We start from the raw sequence: 25,773 nt of genomic DNA, 5'->3' as shown, positions 1-25,773 counted from the left end.
TTCTGAAGTAATAAGTGGAACATGGTAAAGATCCAACCAGATAAAATATAGGTCTTACTCCAGTCAAATCTCCCCATGAAAGGCCTGTGTCTGGAATTAGAGCTTCAGAAATGCCCCAAGTGAGGGGAGGAGCTGTTTTCTATTATGTTCAATTAAACTCTCAGGCTAAGGGTTCAAGTGCTATGTTGCCATCAACTCATAAGAGAACCCTGCAATTATTATGTGATAAACACAACTAATGAATGAATGGATGAAGGAAGGAAGGAAGAAAGGAAGGAAGGAAATGAAATGAAGGAAGGAAAATGAAGGAAATGAATGAAAGAAAATGAAAAGCATTTCCTATACAAGAGGAATAGAAAAGGAGTCAGAGGATTCTAGAATCAGTTCAGCCACTATGCAACCTATCTGAGCCTCCTTGAGCTTCAGTTTCCTAATCTATTCCAGCTGTCTATCCACAGAGTTGATGTAACGTATTTGAAAGCGTTTTAAAACATGGTCTGGAACTATACATTCTGGACATTGATCAGAGTTTAGCTGGCCAATACTAAATAATACTTATAACTATGGAAACCCTTTGCTTTTCAATCACTTCACTGAAAGGGAGAACCTAGATGTACAGGTTAATAATTTTCAGTGTGAGAATGCCAATAAATGATTCCTACTCTTCCTGGGATATATGATTGGCCAGTTTGTTTGAGGGCTGGTGCTCATAAGCCTGAGATCAGAGATCTGCTTTTAGATCAATCAGTTTTGCTATGTTTTCCACCCAAATCGGTCTGAAGCCGTCTAAGATAGGCAGGTGTCTAATCCATCATCTTTGCTAGAAAAATTAATCGGGCCATCTTACTGATGGTGAACCAGTGCTCCAGTGTCTGTATGTGCTTACCTGGAAGTCAAAGAATAATTAGTGTAAAAGAAAAGAAACCGCAGGCTTGAAGGAAAAGACTTGTTTTAAGAAAAAATATCAAAACCGGAAGCTCTGTGTATTCTGGGTAGTCAACTACAAATGGCCTTCCCAACCTTTTTCTCATATAATGGCACATCTAAAATATGACTAGATTTGTACGATAGTATGCTGATGTCAACTGGGGGGAAATTGGGACCCAGTCCCAGCTTCTTGTGGCCACACAGAGGGATGAGGGGATCGATGTAATGCCCGTTAGGAACCCTGCCTCCGAGGACAGTGAAATCCAGGAAGGGATGACCAGGCTCGCTGGCCTCAACACATCCACACATCTCAAATGGAACCCCTCTGCCCGCTAGGGCAGCCCTCTCCATCGCTCTCTCACTCCGTCATTTATATCACTTGTATCTGTATCCAGCTGGAAATACCTGAGTTAATGCTATATTTTCCCTTGGCTCCTTTGGGTCCATTCAACTCAAACATTCACGGAGGACCTTTGTAGCGGGCACTATTTTCCATTGGTTGAAATCATTCCTGGGGCCATCTTTAAGTTCTGTCTCCTGTCCTTCTTCTCCAGTCTCTTCCCCAGCCCCCGTCCACGCCCCAGGCACACATGGTGATGACTAACGAGGGTTTTGCCCAGCATTCCTTCACCCATTATACAGTCAGAGGCAGAATTCCATCCAGATGTTCCCCATCTTCTGTGTGCCACCCACCGGCCAAAGCCAGCTAAGAGGCGGTAGGCAGGGAGCCCGGGTGACATAATTCACAGGCAGGGCTCAGTGTCTCAGGAGACGGAGCCTGCGAAGAAGGGTAGTGAAAGGAGGAGAGCTCTGGGAGGGCAAAGGGAGAATAGTCTGCTCACCTGCCAATGGACTTAGAAAAAGAAAAACGATTTCCTCGTGTTTCTTTTCTATTCTGAAAGGACTAAGGGCTCCTCACCATTCTCAGCATAAGATAAAAATTTCTTCCCAAATCCTTGGCAGTCAGGCTCAGTTTTATCCGGCCTTCTCGGATATGCATCCCGGCCTTGTCACTTACTGGGCTACCACAGGCGCGTTATTTAACCTCCGTGGGGGTCTTTATTTCCTATCGTACAAACAGGGTACAATACTGTTCTTGTAGGCCTACTGAAAGATCAGCTTTCCTTTGTGCTTTAGATCGGCCCTGTATTCTTTATACAAATTCCACTGTCCCCGGAGGGGGACAAATTCCACATGAAACCTCCTCGTTCAAGTCTTCACCCACCTCTCACCTCCGTATTCAGCTCCTGCGCGTGGCAGTTTTTGTACGTTAAGCATATCTGAACTGAGGTTTATCTGGATCTTTGCCTAGTTTGCACTGCCTTGCTGATGCAGCGATATGGGATTCTTCTTCCTACATCCTTGTTTTGCTTCATTGTACCCACCTCGTCCTTACCGCTACGGCTGCGGTGGTGGTGTTTATTGCTTGAGGGTTATGATGACCGCGTGACGCAACTCTTGATGACCGAATGGGAACTTCAATTGTGCTGTAATTATACAACGCACTCAGGAAGGGTGATCTGATGAAGACCGATTTAAAAAATACTATCGTAATTTCAAAACAAGGGCAACAACATGAAAGCATGGCACACGGCTTGGGAAAGATAATACCCTATGAATCGACGGACAGTGTGAACATTGCGTGATTTTTTTTTTAATTTTTAATGTTTATTTTTGAGAGAGAGAGAGAGAGAGAGAGAACTAGTGGGGCTGGAGAACAGAGAGGGAGACACGGAATCCAAAGCAGGCTCCAGGCTCTGAGCTGTCAGCACAGAGCCTGATGCGGGATTTGAACTCGTGCATGGCGAGATCGTGACCTGAGCCGAAGTTTGCCCCTTAACCGACTGAGCCACCCAGGTGCCCCAATGTGCACGTTGTGTTTTAAATACACTAACCGTGACTTCCTTCTGGGCCACACTCCTCTAAAGCATGGGAGGAAAATAAGCAGGTGTGGGAGAGAAATCAGGCTAGGAAAGACGTTGGGACTTCCTGAGTAAATTGTTATGGCTCCGGCTCCCCCTAGTGTACTGAACAACACAGGTACCCCAGTGTGCAAAAGCTGAGCTCAAGCTCAGGAGCCAGTATTCTCTCCAGCCGCCAGCCTTACCTGAACAACTTGAGATCTCCATTTTGCCACCGTTTCCTCCCTACTGCACAACCAACCACAGATCGGAGACGAAATGGGGCAGGTGTTCTGTATCCAAACTGATTTGAGCACCGATCTTCGTGGAAGGACTGAATTGATTCGAGGCATCCAAGAAATATTTAAAAGTATGTAAAAATTGCTTTAAAAAGAGTTGCCACTTTCTCATGAAGTAGGGGATGTAATTAAGGAGCATAAGCAAAAATTAAAGACGGTTCCTTGTTAATTATTTTACTACATATTTTATCGGCCCCTGCCTTCTATTTATCAAACCGTTAGGCATCTGTAAATATATTTTCCTCAAGCAGGACACAGAGACCACTGGGAAGACCAAAGATCGAACCATAGTGGAAGGAAAGTAACTCTTCCAATGGGGAAAAAAATGACATATTAAAGCAATGTTTCTTAAAGTGTAATCTCCCAAGAACACTAGTTCCACAATGGGTCTTACTTTTAAAAAAAAATTGTTTTAGGGGCGCCTGGGTGGCTCAGTCGGTTAAGCAGCCGACTTCGGCTCAGGTCATGATTTCATGGTCCGTGAGTTTGAGCCCCGCGTCGGGCTCTGTGCTGACAGCTCAGAGCCTGGAGCCTGTTTCAGATTCTGTGTCTCCCTCTCTCTGACCCTCCCCCGTTCATGTTCTGTCTCTCTCTGTCTCAAAAATAAACGTTAAAAAAAATTTTTTTTTAAATTTTTTTAATGTTTATTTATTTTTGAGAGACAGAGCACGATCGGGGGGAAGGGCAGAGAGAGAGGGAGACGCAGAATCTGAAGCAGGCTCCAGGCTCTGAGCTGTCACCACAGAGCCCGACGCGGGGCTCGAACTCACGAACCGAGAGATTATGACCTGAGCTAAAGTCGGACGGTCAACCGACTGAGCCACCCAGGCGCCCCTAACGGGTCTTAATTAGGCTTTCATGATAAGTCGTTTTGAGACATGTGGGGTTAAACAAAGAGAAACTGACTTTAAAAACTTCAGTATTCTTCTAAACCCTTAGTGTGCTCTTAAAACCCCACCGTGTGATACTTAGAGCTAACGCATTTCCCAAATTGTCTAACACCATGATTTTTTTTTTCATGCCTATCCCACACACCTGGTTTGTGAATTATCTTCTGGGAACGAATATGCCCTGGATGAGAATTTCATTAACTTTCAGTCGAAGATGGAGAACAAATAGGAAAGTAAGCCAGAGGAGGAAAGGAAATGGTATTTGATATAAGCAGCCAATAGGGTGGCTATAAAGAAATTTGTGACCAGCGAAACATTAGTAACGCAACAGATTCAGAGTCCGAGAGTGGCAGTCCTACAATGGGGTCAGAAGGACCGACTGTGGCGAATGCATCGCCAGCCCACGCAATCATTACCAGACTTCTCCCAAAACGTCATAGCACTGATGCCATCGTGAGAACGCGAAAGACTGCAAAAAGCACAGTGCCCCATCCTATGGGGTTTTCCACTTTTAATACAACTTTTCTTGTGCACTACCTGTACTAATTGATGTGGACGTTTTAGGCTCTTTATTACAAACAGGATCACAGAGACACAGGGTGCTTTGAGGAAGTTAGAAGATGCCTGTATTTAGCGGAAGCGGTGAGTTTGAGGGGATTCCGATAAGTCACAGCTCGACAAACTCTTCTCAAAGGGAGTGTTAGAGAAAACTGGAAGTCCATACAGTGGCTTGTCTTGGATGATGGCACATGACAAGAATACTGACTCATGTCCACGAGAATGTGCCTATTCCTACTGGCTCCATTCACACTTCAGAAGTGCTGCTGTCCATGGACTCATTGGTACGTTGGGTGACAACACGTTCAGTCATGAGGGTTTCGGGGGCATCAACGGACCTACAATGATGTGTAATTGTAGGTTCTCTTGTTGAGGACGCAGCGTTTCGTGGAGAAAACAAACATTCATCAGCCCCCAATGGATTGTGGCTCTTAGTCTCTTAGCAGATGGGGGTGGAGGGTGGGACAAAGTCCATTCCAGAAGCAACTCTTGGGCTTCAGTGGACCTCCTATTTTCCAGCTGGGTGGACTTCAGGCATGGAGAGGTCAAGTGATTTAGTAAAGCACCTGATGAAGTCGAGCAGCTGGGACGTGATTTCAGGGACTTTGCTGGTCGACAGCGCTTGCCCGAGTCAGTCAACAGCCCTGTTTCCTGGTTCCAGCCGCTTCTCTAGCTGCACCACACAGTCAGCGTGCTGCGTCCTGCGTGGCCGACCTCCCGGCTGTCTCTGCTCACGACTGGAATAGGAGGCGTGTTACAGGTCAAGTCTGAATGTTCTGGCAGCACAGCGTAAGGCAGATTGCTCCATGCCTGCTCAAAGCATACAGTGTCTGGCGAAAGCCAGATTGAAGATAGCTAAACTCACACGCCAAGATTCCAAAGGAAAAACTTAGCTCACATTTTTCCTCTACACGGTGATTTTTCTTTCCCTTCCTTTTTTTTCTCTTCCCCCTTTTTTTTTTTTTTTTTAAAAGGGAATCCCCATGTTTACACGTTGAAATCCAAAGTGCACCAGTGGTCAGTTCACAATTCTGTGACCCATGAACATCTGTGGGCCAGGGTGTTCCTTGGGAATCGGCGGTGCCGGGCGCCGTGAGCCAAGCCTGCCCTACGCAGAAAGGAATTCTCCAGTGAGTGAAGCAGTCAGCGAGGGAAGAGGCCTGGGAGCGTTCAGGGCCTGGTTAACTCTCTAGCTCGGGTTTTCCAGAGGCATGTCTGCACTCGACTTCAACTAGTTTTACGAGCTGTATTTGACTTTAGTTTTTGAGGCAGGTCCTTCTGAAGCTCCTTAGAGGAAGCAGAACATGAATCTTCATTTTACCTTTAGGAAAAATACAACTCTCTAATCTGCGGTGGGCAAAATGGAGCTCAAATCCAGAAATAAGAAGCCCTCTTTGTCCTTTGAGTAGAGAGAAAAATCTCAGAGGGAACAGGTTTATTTTGACATCTGTCCCGGAGGACTTAGTGCTTAGTTAGGGTCTCCCTCTGTGGAAGGGGGTTCCACAGGCCCCACAGCCGGGCGAGCTGCAGGGAGAGATGGCTTCAGTGTGGCGGGTGGCACTGGGGGTGGTTGAATGTGCCTTATCGTTTCCATTCCAGATTTAGGTCGGTAGAGGGACTTTGGCGGTATCATCGTTCTGATTTGTTCAGTATTCAAAAATTCATCGAACCCTCAACGGCAAAACTTAGCATGTGGTGTATTTGAATCTTGTATATTTCTGGAGTTTTTTTTTTTTTTTTTTTTGCCTTGTTCTAAATTTTTTTTAATGTTGATTTATTTTCTAAGAGAGAGAGAGAGAGAGAGAGAGAGAATATGAGCTGGGGAGGGGGCAGAGAGGGAGACACAGAATCCAAAGCAGGCTCCAGACTCCGAGCTGTCAGCACAGAGCCCGATGTGGGGCTTGAACCCACGAACTGTGAGATCGTGACCTGAGCCGAAGTCGGACACTTAACCGACTGAGCCACCCAGGAACCCGTTTCTGGACTTTCAATTCCTTACGTATAAAAAAAGGACAAGGGCTAGATGGCCGCCCAGCCCCATGGCAGTTCGAGGGTTCTGTGAGTTTAGGCTTGCTTCTCTCCTAGTTGGAGACCAGTTCCTCTGCTCTAACTTCTCTGCTGTAGTCTGGGTGCTGTAAGAAGAACTGTGTCCCCTACAAAATTCATATGCTGAAGTCCTAACAACCAGTACCTCAGAATGTGGCTGTATTTGGAGACAGGGTCTCTACAGGGGTAATCAAGTTAACATGAGGCCATCAGCATGGGCCCTAATCCAATACGAGTGGTGTCCTTATTAAAGGAAGAATTTGGGGGCGCCTGGGTGGCTCAGTGGGTTAAGTGTTCCACTTCAGCTCAGGTCACAATCTCGCGGTTCATGAGTTCGAGCCCCGCGTCGGGCTCTGTGCTGACAGCTCAGAGCCTGGAGCCTGCTCTGGATTCTGTGTCTCCCTCATTCTCTGTCCCTCCCCCACTCATGCTCTGTTTCTCTCTCTCTCAAAAATAAACAAAGATTTAAAAAAAAAAAAAAGAATTTGGACATAAATGAGTGTGCACAGAGGTGAGACCATGTGAAGACAGAGGGAGAAGATGCCCAGGTACAAGAAAGACACGGGCCTCGGAAGAAACCGATGCTGCTGACATTGTGACCTCAAACGTCTAGCCTCCAGAAGTGTGAGAAAATAAATTTCCGTTGTGTAGGCCAGTCCATCTATGGCGCAAACACTCTGAGCTCTATATCACAGTGAGTTTTCTGAGCTGTGAAAGATGTTCTATGGGTTGTTTTTTTTTTTTGTTTTTTTTAACAGACTCTTAATATTGGTTTTAGCCTAAAGCAGTCTTGTCTTTCCTAGGATATTTAAAATACTTAAAAAAAAATGTTTTCTTCATCACCAGACATGAAGGAAATTTAGTAAAATAAACCCTCTTTACTTTTACTTGAAGAGAATTTCATAATTTCGACCCATAGAACAATTGTTCTGAATGCTTATGGATCATCAGTCTGCCTTCTGAGAAATACTACCATTATCTACACGTTTCATTTAAAGCCAAATAGTTCGCTGGATGAACCTGTAGGTGACAGCACATTTCTGAAGAACTTTGGACCAAACACGCAACTCCAGATGGGGTGTAGTCCGGGTTTTGTTCAATACTTCTGTCTTTAAAGGTCACTTGGAGTCAAACATCATGTGACCAAGTTACAGAACAAATTAAATGATAAAAAAAAAAAAAAAGGTAACCATTGGTCACTTGTTGTTTAAAACTCAGGCTCTTACTTAAAGTAAAGCATGTTATCACCAAAATAGATTTTTCTTTCCCTTAGTACCAAGACTCTGGTTCTTTCCTTTTACAAAATAGCCACAGGAGTTGGCATGGGGTGCCCAATTGCTAGAAAGCAGGGGACCCCCTGGCTCTCTGCAAGTCCCTTTTGAGGTGGCTGTGAAATTTCTCAGGGAGAGTGTTTCTGGATCAAAACTGCTCGCTTGGGAGGGGAGAATCGCCCAGCTTTTTGAGGCTCTGTGTGTCTGAGAAAGAGATCAGAGTACATGCTAAGAGGCGTGGTGTGAAGGGTTCTGACCAAACCCCGGACACCAGACCAAGCAGTGCACGTGGAGGCAAGGTCAGGTGCTCAGCATCGTGTCCACACAACTAGAGGAATGAATTCCTCGCTCATTTTCTCAGCCAGCTTTGTGGTGTCACCCAATGATAACACGAATAGAGTTTATCGATTAAAAGAAAACCCATCTTTCTAAAAATCACAGCTTGAAGGAAGAAGTTTGGCCGATTAAAAAGGCAGAGGGCGCCGGGAAAAACTGCAGGCACTTTTATTTCCAGCTATGAACAGAATGGGGAAAAAAATTGCAACTTATTTATATTCATTTATTTATATGGATGATGAATAAGTTAAGGAACACTTCATCTCAAACACAGATTGCTTTTATTTTAGCTAAGCTAATGTTTCAGTTCCATATATATTTTTGAATTTCCATCAATGTCCAACACCATTTTTTTCTTCCTTCTTCTTCTTAAAAAAAAAAAAAAAAGGATTTACAAGCACTTTTACGGCACTCAAGAAGAGTAGGCTGAAGGTTCATAATAATAATTTTCCTTTTAAAAAACATCCATCAGACCAAAATAAAATCATTTTAATTAACTCCTTCCTGAGTAACTAAAACCTTGGAATGTGCTGAAAGGTTATAATAAATAAGGCAGTCAAAGATCAACCAGCTTAAAATGTATTTTTTTTTAAATTAAACTATGTAAAATGTACAATATATTTCATGAAGTACAAACTGCGTTGGGCTCAGGGCCAAAGAAATCCTGTCCTGTGTGCCAATAAATGGATGAAGTGCCTTGACTTTTAGGACGTAGAGACTCTTTGTTGGGGCAAAACGGCATTAAGGCCCTGCAAGTGAATAGGTCAGTATCTCTTGTTGGCATGATATAATGATCACTGCTGACAGTAAAGGCCTTTGAACACACAGCTGGAAGTGCTCGTGTGAACTTGCACTAGGACGATGCATTTTGCAAATGACCAATGGGTCCCGATGTTCTGACGAAAGCAGAGCTCACTAAGCCAGTTCCATTTTATTTTCAGAGAGTGAGCCTGCACAGTGTGTAAACTAATTATCATTCTTTATATGCAGTTTCATAGAAATGACTCACAACGTACCGGGCGCTGCTCTTATTTTTTGTTTTTAATAGGACAGCTGTTCTCTGGGTTGCTTTTTAAGGTATGCCTAATGGTAGGGCCCTGGTCTCTCTACACAGGACAAAGGATATTTCCTCTTCTAAGAACGTTTTTCTTAATCACGTCTCTGCCCCAGTTCTCTGAGGCAGAAAGGAGGCCCACCAGTGGCCAAATGCTGGACTTTGTGCCTCTGTGGTCCCAGCCTTCACTGGACTCCTGTGGGGTGGAGCCTTCTTAATACATCTCATGATAAAGTAGCTTTAGTGCACACTCGACAGGTTCCAAATGACTTGCTTTATATCTTGGCTACTGTCCAATTTTAGTGAACGAAGAAAAAACTCTAGAGAGACTTGTTGGTTTCTGAAAAGTAGAAAATGTGTAGCTTGTGTAAAGTCAGTCTTATTTACTATTAAGTATTCCCAACTCACACTCTGCTAGTGCTCTTGAAGGGCTGGCTCTAGGGGAGAAAACATGAAGGAGACAAAATCTGTCACATGTATCCCGTCTGCCACCACCCCCCGCACCCCTGCTTCTCAGCTGGCTGTATGTTATCCACCCAGAAATATATGCATATCCAGAGCGGGGGGGAGCAGTTAAAGATGAAAACATTTCAGCATCCAAAGACCCACGGGGTCATGAGTCGGGGGCAGATGACAGGAGAGGAATGGGGAGAGGAGACATTTCAAGCAATGGAACTGCCCCACAGCTATGCACCACTCTGGGGGCAGACGCCTGCTCATAAAGCTGGTCAGGCAGTCTCTTACCAGAAGCTCTTGCTTCTTGTCTTAATGTCTTAATAGGGGTTCTCAGGAAAGAGCTGCTTCCATAAGAAAGGGGGTTGGAGTTTCACCGCTGCCTGAGTAGAACTCAGTACCCCTTTGGACCAAAACCAGGTACCCTTCAAGGGACCAGAAGGTGAAAGATGCCATTATGGTGGGACCCAGCTTGGCCAGGGGTTAGACTATGCATTGTCTGTGGCCAGGCTTAGAACTTCTGCCACAGGAGTCCAATGCCAGAGCTAAACTGGTTCCTGGGTCTCCAGTGAAAACGATGCTGGGGAGAGAGATGCCATGTGGGTACAAAGAACCAATTTTCTGATGTCACATGACCTCCAGAGATGTTCGTGCCTACACTTTTCCTTACACAGCAAACAAATTCTTTCCCCTGCTATGCTACTTTTAGATCCGTCAGAATGGTGCTTGGAAACGGAGGGTCTCAATGGAGCTTGCCCTGCACCTTGACCTTGGAAGGTACTCAAGGCTCTGGACTGGTTGGGGGTGTGGCACAAGCTGACTTGCCATTTCAGAGAGAAGTATGCTGCTGTTGGCAAAAGTGTCCCCTGAGATGGACCAGAGGCAGAATTCTACCATTGTGGGTGGAAACCACTCATCCAGGGGCATCCTCCCTTTTGAGGTCCTTATCAGTCTTACCTTCTCCTCTTAGACACTTCTAGAGTAGATTCCCTGGTGTCTGAAGTGGTTTTGTATTTCTACCGAATTATGTAAGTCTGGGTGTTTCCTACCACTGAGGTAATATCTTTACAAGTCATTTTACAAATGATAAATTATTGGGCTATGGGCTGTATTTCTCCCCCTCCTCTCATTATACTAGAGGGAAAAAGCTATGTTATGATGAACTGCCCTGTGATGGCGCCATCTAGTGTACCTGGGAAGGATCCGGGGAACCAGGAAGACCCAGAATACAGTTAAACAAGAAAGACCCGCAAAACCGGGCATCTCCCAATGACCCCAACATGTGGGAATGTTTCGTTCTTTTTAATGCAACTGAGCATTAATTTAGTCCCTTAAGGATTTTTCTTCCCCCAACAAAAAACTTTCTGGAAAAGGGAGATAAAGCCAGTGGAGGCAACACAGTGCTGGCATCACCTCTTATAAATATCTTCTAGCCACTTCTCGTCATCTTGTTCCTCATCATCGATCGGCTCCTCGGTTTCCAGTGGAGTTGGAATAAAGAACTGGGGTCTCAGAGGGGGCCTGCTGACGTGGGACTTCAGTCCAAACTTGCGTTTCAGCAGGTGGAACTGCTCTTTGACGTAGTGGTAGAACTCATACTCGTATCTCATTCGCTGGTAGAGAATCTGCACGGCCTCGGGGGAGGGGACAGTCTTCTTCACGGTCACAGTCATATTTCCAAGTTTCCTATGCTCTGGAAGAGAACCAGAGTTGCATATGAGCACTCACCTGTAATGCTTTTGCGCAAAAGGAGTAATGATGTACTCTGCATTATGTACGTAATACCGGCAGCTCCTATGGAAGGAAACTCAGCGTGCAAAGAATGGAAGGGGAAAAGGGTGCCCAACAATATTTAGAAAGATTTCACCTTAACCTAGGTGTTAATATCAACATTAGTTGACTAAACATAAACTACCTGACATTCTTTGCATGGGATGCCAACTATGTAATTTGACCACAATTCAATGAACTACAAATTATACATTCCTTTGAGCAGCAAAATTGACCCATTTTTCCTTTTTTATTTCCTGTTACACACACCAAGGGCTTTCCTTTCAGGAAGAAGCACAGGAAAAAGCTCTCACCACTTGCCAATCATCTTGATTTTTCTTTTAAAATATTGCTATGTATTATTGATAGTTTAACTAGATATAAAAGCTATTCGCAGTTCATTATTTCAACAGGGCATTTGTTAAGAAAAATAAAGGGAGAATTGCCAGATTTCTTAAACACAATGTTAACTGTTATAAATTGTGAAGGCTTTTTAAAATATGGTAAATTATAACTAAAATCTGCTTAGTTTTATATTAATGACTAAAAACACAATGTGTTATATATTTACATGGAATGCTTAACAAAAAATGTTACGTGCATCATAAAATTTTAAGCTTTTTTTGTTCTGTTTTATTTATTTTTGAGAGAGAGAGAGAGAGAGAATGTGTGAGCAGGGGAGGGGCAGAGAGAGAGAGAGGGACAGAGGATCTGAAGTGGGCTTTGCGCTGACAGCCGCGAGCCCAATGTGGGGCTCAAACTCACAAATCATGAGATCATGACCTGAGCCAAAGACATTCAACCAACTGAGCCCCACAGGTGCCCCCAAATTTTAACCCTTTTAAAGTGTACATTTAAGTGGCATTAATTACATTCATAATGTTGTGCAACCATTACCACTATTCCCCAAATTTTCTTATTGCTCCAAACAGAAACTCTGTACTCCCTTCCCCAGGTGACCTCCAATCTACTTTCTGTCAATGAATTTGCCTTTTTCAGGTATCTCATATAAACGGAGCCATATAATAACATGGTCCTTTTATGTCTGGCCTTTTTCACATAGAATCCTATTTTCAAGGTTCATCCATATTGTATACATGTCAGTATATGAATAAATGAATAGTACTCCATTGTATGGATATACCACAATCTGTTTCTCCATCTACTCATTGATGGACACTTGGGTTGTTTCTACTTTTTGACTACAGTGAAGAGGGCTGCTGTGAACGTTTGTATACAAGTATTTGTTTGTGTCCATGATTTCAGTTCTTTTGGGCATATACCAAGAGTGGGATTGAAGGCTTATGGTATTTCTATGTTTAACTCTTTGAAGAACCACCAAGCTGTCTTCCTCTGTGACTGAACCACTTTGCACGCCTGCTGGCAACGTACGAAGGCTCCAATTTCCCCAGATCCTTTTCTATAATTGTTATTTTAATTAAAAACATTATAGTCATCTCAGTAAGTGTGAATTGGTATCTCGTGGTTTTGATTTTCATTTCACTAATGACTAATGACGCGGAGCATCTTTTTATGTGCTCGTTGGCTATTTGTAGATTTTCTTTGAAGAAATGTCTATTCAAGTCCTTTGCCTATTTTGAAATTGGATTAAAATTTTTGTTGTTGAGTTGTAGTTCTTTATATGTTCTAGATATTCTGCATATATATCAGGTATATGATTTGCAAATATTTTCTCCCCCACCTTAGGCTCTCTTCACTCTGTTGATAGTTATCTTTGATGAATAAAGGGTTTTGATTTAATGAAGACCGATATATCTATTTTTTTTCTTTTGTTACCTGTACTGTTATACCAAAAAAAGCACTGCCAAACCCAAGATCATGAAAATTTCCCAGGATATTTTCTTTTATCATCTTACGAACTAAAACTTTTGTCACCAAAGTTGAATAGGTATATTACTCACCGAACAGATCTCCAAATGGCTGGTGCTAAACCTGGATTCACCTGACAGGACAAAGGCCCCGTCATTTTTTAAGAGTATTTGAGATACTTTCTGAAGCCTCCAATAGCAATTCTAATGAAGAAATTCTTGGAACAGTAATGGCCTAATTGAAATAAGGGTGTTGCTTTTCCAGTTGAGTCTTTTGAAAGGTGTAATACACATTTGGACATATGAGTTCTAGAATTTTTGTTAAAGAATTTGGCATAGGGGCGCCTGGGTGGCTCAGTCGGTTGGGCAGCCGACTTCGGCTCAGGTCACGATCTCGCGGTCCGTGAGTTCGAGCCCCGCGTCGGGCTCTGTGCTGACAGCTCAGAGCCTGGAGCCTGTTTCAGATTCTGTGTCTCCCTCTCTCTGACCCTCCCCCGTTCATGCTCTGTCTCTCTCTATCTCAAAAATAAATAAATGTTAAAAAAAAATTAAAAAAAAAAAGAATTTGGCATAGTCTCTTCTAAAATGGGTTTATGATAGAACATTTTATAATGTCTCTCTTCTTTGCAGATATTGGCTATAGCTCATCTGAGGAGAGACATATTAATAGGCGTATCCCTTTGGGTTTTTAAAACACAGAGTTTAAAAAATTGGAATTAGGGGCGCCTGGGAGGCTCAGTCAGTTAGGCGTCCGACTCTGGTTCAGGTCATGATCTCACGGTTTGTGGGTTCGAGTCCCATATCGGGCTCTGTGCTGACGGCTCAGAGCCCAGGTCCTGCTTCGGATTCTGTGTCTCCCTCTTTCTCTGCCCTACCCCCGCTCGTGCTCTCTCTCTCTCTCTCTCTGTCTCTCAAAAATAAATAAATGTAAAAAAAGACAAAAAAAATTGGTACTAAAGACAGACAAGGCACCAAGAGTTTTCAGTTAACACTGAAAGGCACAAAAAACATAACTCCGTCGTTTCCAGACTCCTACAATCCCTTCCTCTCAAAGCACTCTAAATTGTGTAGCATTTTGCTATTTCATACCATAAAAAGTATTAGGATTCCTGTGATTGTAAAATAAACTCTTTAATTAACTTATTTGGCCCAACCTGGTCCAAAAAGAATATAAAGAACTTTACAAAAACATATATGCTGCAATTAGTGAAACAATTAAGGAAACTGGGCAAAGGGAGTGTGAGGCTAGGAAGGTCAACACTGGGGATAATGGCTTCCACCTCCCGATCTGGAAGGATCTCCCTAGAGTACTGCTCTTGCCTCTTGCCCCAGTCTCTCTTTCAGGTACCAGGGCCAGAGGGGTTTCTCTGATTGTGCATTTGGGGGAAGGAGTTGAGATGCCATTCCCTCTGGAGAGAGTATGTCTGTCTGCAGAGACTTCACACCTTCCTGCAGAGGAGGTGAGGGCTTCCAGCCGTGCCTGGGACTTGGTGGGCAAGTCTGTCTAAGCCAGGATGGAATTTGACCAGCCCACTTCTCTGCACATCTAGGCTGCATTCATGTAATATACCCATTCAAGTGATTTGGTAAAGAAGCTGACATTTTCATCTCCACCTATCTGTCTCCAGCGTCTATTTCTCAATGAGTTTAAAACCCAGGCAGGGAGACATGGCTGTTATCTACTAGTTCCCCAAACCCCAATATCGAGGGACATAAGATGAATGTTACAAAGTACTAAGTACTTGTGCAGGAGGTGGGTTGAGAGTTTGGCCCTAAACTTTCCAACAACCAACAAAGGATTTAACACTGAACTGCTCTTCATTTAAAACAGTCTAGTCACATCCATTCCTGGTTATAAACCATAGAGAAATGCCTGGTATGAATTTTCATAAGAAAAAACTGCAATGAAATTAGTATCATTTTTAGTAACGTCCTTTGAACATACGCAGCCATGAGTTTCCTGGGTGACAGAGAAAAATGGCACACCCCGGGTACTCAACTTGGGCTTGATCAGGGAATATGCTCCAGGGTAGAGGTTCTTAGCCTGCCTGAAAACCTGATTAAAGCTCATGCTCAGGAAGACAGGGAGGGTATATGGGCTTCTGGAATTTTCCTAAAAATAACACACGGCAAGTATAATCGCTGACCACAAAGCCATCCAAGAAAAGGATCCATTGATTTTTTTATTCTAGAACAAGGAAATTTCCTAGACTGGTCTTCAAGATGAGTTGGATGCAAAATGTTGACTTGCTATTAAGGGTGATTAACATCAAGCCAGTAAAATTTTGAAGCTTTTAACAAAACGATAGTATGTGATGGAGCTACACATTCCCTTCTTTGGTTAGGATTAGGTAACTGGGCCAACTGTTGTAAAGCTACTCCTGGCTCATCCCAACCGACTCTCTTCCCTGTATGCTTTCCTCTATTGCCGAGGATGGGCGAGTGGGTGGGTGGGCAGAGTAGGCAGCCGTCTGTCGGAACTGACACAGTGTCACTTAAGCACAAGTGAAAAGAACCGGGGTCTATCCGCATCATTAATGAATTGATTTGGCAAGAGATGATGACAGTCGCAGCTAAGCCTGATCCCTTCCGGTGTATTGTTATAGGAAGAGCTACACTGAATGAGCACCATGGTCATCCACTCTCCTTCTGATCGCTCCCTCTCAGTTCCCCAGACCCAGACCTCTTACCCTGCCCGTCCTTGAAATGCCAGTGCTCCCGGGTGCTGGTCCAGCCTTTCCCCCTCCTCCTTCCTTACTCTCTGGTGGTGTCATCCAACCCTCTACCCTTAGTTTTCATAATACTGTGGATGCAAACCCAAATGTTTATGTAAAATGATCGCAGCTTTCCTTTTCCCCTTTTGTTTTCCACAAAGCTGCCAAATTCAAAAGGAAGGTTAATGACACTGCCAGAGGATGGTGTCCTGGTCAGAAATTAAGAGCCCTGCTTTGTGAGAGAAGAAACAGGTTCAGATTCAACCAACACTGACATGAGCACCTATTAGAGGTTTGGATTACACCCATACGCATGTTGTTTTTAAAAACATTTTCAACCACCCTATGGGGCACTCTGACCCCCATTCTGCAGATGGGGAGATAAAAGCTCTGGGAGATTAAATGACTTACCCAGGGTCTCACTGCTAGTGAGTAAGTGACTGAGCTGGAACCTGAGCCCGGACCTCCTATTTGTGTTGAGGTTTCCACTAAGTACCGGGCCATAACCAGTGAAGCTTTCATGAGCCTGTAGAAAATTATCACCTTCACATGGAAAGACTAGAGGGAAGTTTGCCCTGTATAGTTAGTCGAGAATTTCTAAAATCACATTTCAAAGACATATGGTTATGTGTCTTGCTGTCCAATAATCAGTGCTATGGAAAAGTCATTTCATTGCTAAGTGTTCCACATTTTTGTAAAATGCCAGACTTTCCCTCCAAACCAAACAAAGCTACGTGAACTGTGGAATCAGTCTCTCTCCAGATTGCCCTAATAGCAGTTCTAGAGGAAGTTGTTAGGAATTTTTGGAGACTCTTCTTATTTCAGCCACCAAACAATCATGCTGTAAGAATCTACACTTATTATTAGCATCCTTTGGGAAGTGAAGTTGCCCTCGTCAGGAGGGCACATACTGTAGAACGTAACCACAGGAAGTGAAGACCTACCCTACGAGTGGCCTTTGAAACTAGTGGGAACTGAGAGATGACTTCAAGGGGCTCATGTGTCTGGCCCCCACTGGTGAACAGTTCAGAAGGAGGAGACAAATTCAGGGCTCCTTCCATTAGGGCAGGCCCAGCAAGAAGGCAGCCCGGGATCTGACTGGCAGGCTGTGTGATTTGGCCCGTGAGTTATTTTTTTTTTTAGAAATTGACTTAGTTGTTGTTAAGACTTGGTGTATTTCACATGGAAATCTGGATTTCTGGCTTCTCTCAAAGTGAGGCAAGATTCTTCTGGAGCTGAGTGTGGCTGAGTGTGGCTGTGCACCCCTCCTCCCCCTCCCACTCCCCCCCCAACCCGCCCAGAGAGGTCAGTGCTCTCCATTTTGTTCCAGACCCCAAATGCTAGTTGATTCTTTTATGTTACTTCCTTGGCTGCTATAAAAAAAAAAAAAAAATGGAGTTTTATGCTTCTGCTTTAAAGGATTTAAAATTCTGGGTTTCATGAACCCAGGAAGCAAGTGCTCTATGTCAAAATGAAGGCTTCAATTAGGCCTCGTTCATGTGTCCAATGTTGTCTTCCTTTTTTTTCTGCCAATGTTGACTGAATAACTTTTCTGCACCAGGCATGGGAGATATAAGCAACGAATGGGACTTTACCATCATCATCAGCTGCATCACTATGCATTTTTGAGAGAGCTTTCTCAGTGCAAAGAACTTGAGAATTTGAACATGCACTTGATTCTTACAAAAACCCCAGTGAGGCAGGCTCTCCTATTATCACCATTTTACAGATGTGACCTTGGAATTTAGTCACTTGTTCAAGTTCACATGGCTGTAAGTGGAGAAGCCAGAAGTTGGATCTGGACAGTCTGGCGACTGAGCCCAGGCTCTTGACCTCTCACATTGTTTATGGCCAAATGGAGCTCGTGGTCATGGGGGAGAATCTCTTCTCACGGGCTTGCTCATGATGGGAGCTAATAGGGCATTTCATTCTGGTTTGTTGCATCGTGTCAACATTTTCTTTCCTTGGTCAGAAATCCCTCATGCAGAGACCAAGCCTAATGTGCTTGTCTCCGATACTCTGCATGGAGCTGGGTCTCTCATAACGACTGTTTGACTATTTGATCATGAAGATCTGCTGTGTGTGAAGGTCTGAGAGTAAGGGGTGTGTGTGTGTGTGTGTGTGTGTGTGTGTGTGTGTGTGTGTTTCAACCAAAAGATGGAAAACTTTTAGGAGGCCTCTGAGGCACTATGAAATTTCTGAAAACATTTCCCCTGGATGTTTCCCCCCCCCAACATCCCCACCATTTCATCTAGCTGTTCTAATGGAGCTTGTTATGCTGAGAGTGCCCTGGAGAAGGGTGGCCCCCCATGTATCTTTATATTTCCACAGCTCAGCACCTAGGGGAACGCAGCACCCTCCACACATGTTGTTGAAGGAATGAAAGAAACCAACAGAAGGAGGAGGGTGTTGTCAGACTGAAAAAGGCTTGGCTGTGCCTTTCAGGTGCAGATATAGCCAAGTGGGAACAAAGGCCATATCCGGATGTTCTTAATCAAAAACTCCCAAGAGGCCCATGAATGCTGGGTCCTCAGCAGGAAACAGCTTACCCTTACATCTGGGAATTTTCATCTCCCACTGGGGTCTATAATTTCCAGTGTTTAGCTTTGTGGTTCAGTTGCCTTTTTGGAATGATAGTGCTGACCAAGTCAGGGTTTGCTGTTCCTGTTCTTTAATTAATCGATATGCTTTGGCAAAGAGAAGCTGTGGTTTCGGGATGTTTTTGAATTTTTTTTTTCATTTTTCTTATTTACTTTTAGGGAGTGGCAAAGGCTCCCCTTAAGTATTTTCATAACTGCAGAAGACTTCCTCAAAGTAGGCATTGGTTTTGAGCGGTAAAATGATCGGAAGGGAAAACAAACAAAAATCAACCTCTGACCTTTTCATTTCAACAGCAAAATAAAGATTGTTTTTCCTTACAGACATGTCCAAAGTCACCACAGAGTCAGGACTATGTGGGGACAGACTTTTTTAGGCTCCCAGACTCTACTCTCTCTGAGGGGTGGTGGTAAAGACCCTCTTGCTGGGGCCCTGAATGGGGGTCCTTTTTATATTGCTGGCCCCCAATAACATAAACATCTATAGTTGGTCATCCAATGCCAGTAGAGAAAAAAAAAAAACCCAAGACTATAGGGCCAGAAGGGAGATTGCTGAGTTGAGTCAGCTTTCTGCATTATTAAAGCTTTATAGATAGTGGTGCAAGCAGCTCGGACCTTCCCCTACCCCACTCTCCCCACAGGTCATCAGAATGGCATGCCCTTCTTTGCACAGAGTTCCATGGATTCATGGATTTTCCCACGGCCTTTCATTGCCTCACGCATTCCTCAGAGCAATCCATTTTACCTACAGATCTCCAGGGCTTGAGAGGTCACAAGACTTGCTCAAGGTTGTATGACCAGTGAGTGACTGTCCTGAGACTAGAAAGCAGACTTTCTGATTCCCAGCCCAGCACCTTTTTGCTACATCACCGGCTGTTAATTTCCAAATTGAGTGGAAATCTATAACCACCCACTTCTCCTTGCCCTGTGTGTACTCTGGCATTAAGGGGACGGGTTGAAAAGAAGGGCTTGAGTGTTTTAAGTCAAGGGGAACGCTTTGGTAAGTCTGGGAGGATCTGGCGAAAAACTCGCAAGCCAGCAGAAATGTTTGCAGACCGAAAGAGACTGTATCTTTTTCATTTTTAGCTCCCCAGCACCCAGCTCCACACCTGGCTCATAATGACCATCCATAAAGATTTGTTGATTTGAAAGCTGTACGTTAAATCCATCTGTAAGACCGGATTAACCCAAAGGGCAACTTTTGGTGTTGACCGTACATTTGCTGTTTCACTAAATTCTTTCCTTAGAAGAGGGTCCTTCCAGATCAAACTTTCCATTTCTAGAAATCAGATTTCTTTAGGATGGGCTCATATAGGTATTTAGGATTGCAGGTTGCTCTGGGGAGGCCGTGGTATTTGCTTTTCTTAGCCACTCTATTGGAGAACACTATGCTATGGTGACAGATTGCTCACATACACTTGGCAAAGCTTAAGAAATACTGTGATAAGGGACATCTGCCACAAACGTAAATACCCACGTAGGAACACATAATACATGCTAAAACCTTGTAGCTAATGCATTTATGTCACATGTATTATATACTACGGCCATGCAGTAAAGAAACCCCAACACCGTTGGAGCAGCAAACGTCTATGTGACCTACTTTTGCTATATCAATGCAGTTCAATGACTGAATTCGCCATCGTTTTTGATGCTTTCTAATGCTGTTTCTCCATTTGCAAAAGCAAGTATTTCATTTAGTAGTAAAACATTCCATCAGATCACATGCACTTGACCCAACTTGCAAGGGCTTTGCTGTGGATATAGTTTGAACTGTGGCTCTTTGACCACTCTTGAATGCTCCCTGGTGGAAAAACTTAGGGCAGCGCACGGGGAGTATCCCCTGAAAGCTGGTGTCTCAGGGAAAGGACTGCAAAGGAAAAGTTCTATGGTGCCCTTGGAAACACACCTCCACTCAGCACCAAGTGCATCCATCCACAGAGAACGCATATGCCAATGAAGGCGTTATGGTTCAGTTTCCCAACTCGCTGCTCCTCCCCCTCCCCACAAGGAACTCCTGAGCAAATGCTGGGAGTTTAACTTCTGAACGTGATGATAAATATCATTCCCCAGTAGCCCATCTGTATGCAAGATTGAGCAGTGACAGGCACAACGCCCCCCAACATGGCCTCAAGCTGAGGCCATGAATAGATTTTGCTTGACTGCCTGAGATCTAGACATTTTTGCAAAAGCAGTGGCTCTTTCTACCTCTGCTGCATTGACATTATGTTTGGACTGGTTCATAATCTTCAGAACTCTCAAAAATCCCTCTAATGTAAATAAAAAGGAAATCACAGAGCTGCCCCATGAAGTCCCCCTTCCCACCTCTCTTCATCTGTCACACAGGCATAATGGAAAAACGATGTAGCCCTGGCTCTGGGCCAAAATAAACAATCTGGAAATACTGTGTAAACCCAGCTGCTGCACCGGAGGACAGAGGCCTCACTTTATGACCTCCAAGATGGTTAACCATATGCAAAATAACAAAACCTCACCACGGGCTTGCAGTCTGTTCTGATGCTGAGCTGGTTTGGGCATTCCTTCCCTTGATCTAAGCAAATGCACACTCCACACTGACCAAAGCCCCCTTGCCCCATCAATCTGGTCCTGTTTGAACTTGGTCCAGGGGAGATTATGTGCAAGAAATGAATACAAGTTGAGTAACAACCAGAAGTGGGACCAGATTTTATCACCGAATAAAAAGAAGCGTCATCAAAAGATGGGCATCCATTCTTTGGCTTCAGGGGAGTTGAGTGGTAATCAACCAAGAGGTCCTGCTGTTCTAAGCAGCCCTCTGTCTAAAAAAACTGTGGTGTACTAACCTCAGGTTAGATTACATTTAGAAACGTCTAGCGCACATGGGATGAGGCATGCGTTCTCAGGGGACAGGTATGATGACAGTCACCGGTCAGGTGCAGGGAGCTGGGGCATTTAGTGCTGTCCTCAGACAGCATGGTGGGTCCACATCCCAGGGCCACTCCTGGCGAGCCCCGCATCGAGCTGGCTGCCCCCCAAAACCGTGTGAACATGATGTTTGTCACAGATAGAGTAACCTCATTTCCTGAATTATATAGGGAGGCCACACAGTTCAAACACATGTGGTTCCCTGGCAGCTGCCTTCACCGGAAATGAATGTATGTCACCGTGGCGTGCAGCGATGTGCTGGGCTGACAGAGCCGGCGTTTGATTTGCCATTTGGATGATCGATGGCATGTTAAAACCAGCTTCTTGGAGGTATGGCAATTAGGGGAGAAAAGAACAAAAAGCACTTCATGCCTGACTCGGTGCTTGGGGTTGGTAAAGTAAACAGAGAGATTTTTTTTCTTTCTCTTTTTTACCATCTCCTTTTTAGATCTGGAAATATAATTAATTGAAAAATAAATTGAGATCCCTTTGAATTTCAAGAGAACCTTTTCTCTGTGCAGCCAAGGGAAAGTTACATGATTGGCTTTTTCTTTTTTTTTTTAATGCCAGAAAGTGCTAGACCCCTTTGATGAAAGAGAATGAAGCCTTTTTAATGCTTCCAATTTGCTTTGAATTTTGGAAGCAGGAGCACAACAAAGGGAACCAGGAAGAAAAGTAATTGGCCTGTGTGGGATGGGTCACAAGGGCCCACAAAAGCCAAGGCACTGGTCCCCTTTGGAAAGAAAAATGGGGACGAGTCCTGCAAGGAGACGTGTTTTTACAGAAACATTGCATAGTCGGGTTCCAACTCCGTCAAATCTTGAGGTGGGGTGGCCCATCAGAGGGGTTTCCACGTTATTTGCCTTTGTGTTCCAACTCCTCACTACTTATCCTCCAAATCTGCTGAAGTTGCTGGGGGTGGTAATTAGTTATTCTCTTACCCGGCTTTCTTTGGCTCATTTGAATCGGCATGAAGCACCTACTAAGCACCAAGCATGATTCCAGGGAACAAGAGAGCTGCTAAACGTTGGAAACACAGATTCCCTCTTCCAGGAGGAAGAGTAAACAATAAAGAGAATAACAAACGTACTCCCTTCCAGTCACTTCTCAAGCAGTCTCAAAATCCCATCCTTAGAGGAGGGAAGAAAAGGGGGGTCGGACCCAAAAGGGATGGGTGTTGAGGGCTACCTTTGCGTCCTTCTGTGGGGCCAAGTGAACCCTTGGCTGGACAAACGTAATGTGTCATGAATCAACTGGCCAGGCCGACACCTGCAGAGATGGGGCCCTTGGAACCTGCATTTCTTGTTAGTACCCTAGCTGATTTGGTTGCGGGAGCTGTCCAACCACACACAGGTCCTCAAGCTTAGAAGTAAACACGTCAGAACTGGAAGAGGTATCAGAATTCATCCCTTCCTGCTCAGACACGCACGTACTGTCGCTTAATCAGCCTGGGGGCGGCCTCAGTGCCCACTGGGGTCTGCTGGCTCCAGTTCCCCACTCTCGCTGGTTCACTGGGCAGAGGACAATTCGTTCCCGTTACCTTTCTCCCCAACTTTGGCATCACGACCCAAATCATCAAAAAGCTGCTCTATTTTTTTTGAAAGTGTATACCACCCTAGTTATACACGCATGCATTGCCCAGCATGGCATTTGGTCGTTAAAAAAATGGCTTGGGCATGAGAATGGCAATTACAGAGGCCTTATTTTCACAGCAACAACTGAACCACGATACTGGAAAATATCTACTTAAAAACACCTTATTGGAAGACTTGCTATGGCATTACTAATAAAATGCATTTCTTTGTTGCAAATAACGTTTTCATCTGAAATTATTAAGAAACGCATTTTTGTTACTTTTCGTGTCTTTGTTACTTTACTTGGAATCACATTATGACGAGTGATGATCAAGTGGACTTACTTGAACAAAGAAGATCAAGCAAAACACTAACCCAGTAGTTCTGTCCAAATTTCTTTGGCATCTGACAATCTCCTAAGTTCTGCTTTTACTTTATATGCAAGATTCTTCTTTCTATCCCTCACAGTCTGTATGGTGTTAGCAGGTCTAGGCAGTTGTCTTGTACACACACACACACACACACACACACACACACACATCCCTTCTTTGACAGGGAAAAGGCCCTCCTCTGGAATCATGCTGCATTGTCCAAATCTAGTCTCAATGATGTTGAAGCCAACTGTTAACACACATGGCCACTGTGGGCACTCCAGAGATGGTAAAACACCCACAGGACAGTTCTTGTCTCCTTTAAAAATTTCGCTCCATTATTTTTTCTCTCTGGTGTTTCATATAGATCAAGCTACCTATCTAGTTATATAGAGGGCTATCATAAAGTCCTTGGGGAATTTATAAGCTTTTAGCTTTAAATCTTAATTCTTAGGCAACTTATAATTTAAAAATTCATTTTGTCTGGTTATTACATACCTAAATATATACATACCATATAGACACATATACTTACACGTATGTACATGCACACATATGCAAACAATAGAGGGTAACGTTTTTGGAAAAAGATTTAAAAAAAAGATCAAATGGCTTTAAATCAAGCCATATTTATTACTATAATAATACATTTCCTTTTAGTCTTTTTCTTATTTATGTACGTGAATTGTAAAATACATCTCTGCTATACACATTAAGTTTCAGAGTTTCATATTACTTTAAAAATTAACTGATCATAAGCATTTGCTTATAGTATTAATTATTCCAAGTCATATTTTGCAGTGTGTTTTTATGTGCTCCACTGGTAGCCTTATAGATCATATAAACAGTTTGCTACTGTTAGATAATTGAGTTGGTTTTTAGCCTTTATGACTCTCAATAATATGAGATAAACAACCTTGCTCATAAGTGATCATGTGCCTTTCTCCTTATCTAGCGTAAATGGCAGCTTTAGATACAGAGGGGTGAACTTTCTTTTCATGGCTTGACAAGGGTTTCAATTCTGACAGTTTTAAGACACCATTTACTTTCTTTTGTCAGGGATCCTGCAATTCATATAATGCAATTTTCCTAAATTTTAAGACATTTTCTTTAATGTTGCCTGACATTAATCTAACTATAACCTAACTTACTAAATCTTAACACACACAGGGCTTTTTGAAGATCCTGTAACTACTGTTTGTGAGAATAGAAAGTACCATAGCACTTAATATGGGAACACAGTTGCTTGTAAAACATTTAATGCACAAGAAATTCTTGGTAAATTTTATCATATGATGTGTATAATGACTATTTAATAGTTGCTTGTTCTTGGGATTCTATGAACTGGGAACTCAGCACTATCACAAAACCTACATTTTTCCTTTTTATTGTTCATTCTAGATACATTTTATTTGCGAGAATATAGTCTATTTCTTTGTCGTTATTTTGACATTGTATTTATCACAATGATCAGCTCTGATGAGAAAACCAAAGGTGAGTCCCAATCACCAGCAACCTGGATGTTTTCTCTGGAATGTTAAACACGGTGAGATTTTGATAAACCCTTGAAGGGCTTTGAATGAAGTCGCTGTTCATGGAGGCCAAACATGTAGATAAGTGAGATATTTAACCTCTTGCCCAGGCATTAAGAAGTTAGGTTACTAAGAGGTGCTACTCAAAATAACCATTCCCAAGTCAGGAAAGTGTGAAATGAAGTTCCAAGGAGGCTGTCAATCCCACTGGGAAAGTCTGCTGTGTTACTCTGAAATTAAGTGCACTTCATCTAGGCAATCTGCAGCACACTGGTAGGGCCAGGTCTTGGGAGGATGTAAATGAATGGTCCCATCTCTTCCTTCTCTCCGTGTTGGAAATCAGATTTTCAACTGCGTGCTCTATAAGAACAGTGTGTATATCGGAAAGATATCCAAATGGTTTGGCTTTAGGCAAAACCCTAAGAAAGAACAGTGAGATGAAACCGCAACCTGTCCATTTGTACGGGAGGTCCATCTGTTCAATCAAGGGAAGTTTGAAATTGAGAGGCTCACACTAGTGGATACCAAGAAGACCATCTGAGAGGGAAATGCTTGGGCACCATGGCTACTACTTTAAAGAACAGTGGGAAACACTTGATAGGAACATTTAAACACTGTGAAAATGTTCCCGACATATTAAAATTCACAAATGTAGTCTGGCAAGAACAAGATAATGCTTTTCATCATATGTTTTTGAAAGACTTGGTGGTGGTAGAAACTTGTTCTTGTAACTGGAACTTGCCCATC

At 43.5% G+C, this 25,773-nt stretch overlaps 1 protein-coding gene across 5 annotated transcripts in view; it reads right to left on the bottom strand.

Moving 5' to 3' along the window:
• UST (uronyl 2-sulfotransferase) overlaps window positions 1-25,773 on the bottom strand; it is a 314,759-nt gene that overhangs the window by 3,176 nt on the left and 285,810 nt on the right. For 3 of the 5 annotated variants that reach the window (XM_078447445.2, XM_078447442.2, XM_078447446.2), the window contains one exon: window positions 11,149-11,428. In XM_078447445.2, coding sequence (XP_078303571.1) covers window positions 11,149-11,428 — 280 coding nt within the window. Of the gene's footprint in view, window positions 1-8,380; window positions 11,429-25,773 lie in introns of those variants that run through there. The other 2 variants (XM_078447443.2, XM_078447444.2) reach the window with 2 other exon arrangements.

Source organism: Panthera onca, chromosome B2, assembly GCF_046562875.1.
Source record: "Panthera onca isolate mPanOnc1 chromosome B2, mPanOnc1 haplotype 2, whole genome shotgun sequence".
Classification (NCBI taxonomy): domain Eukaryota; kingdom Metazoa; phylum Chordata; class Mammalia; order Carnivora; family Felidae; genus Panthera; species Panthera onca.
This window is presented reverse-complemented; position numbering and strand designations above follow the sequence as displayed.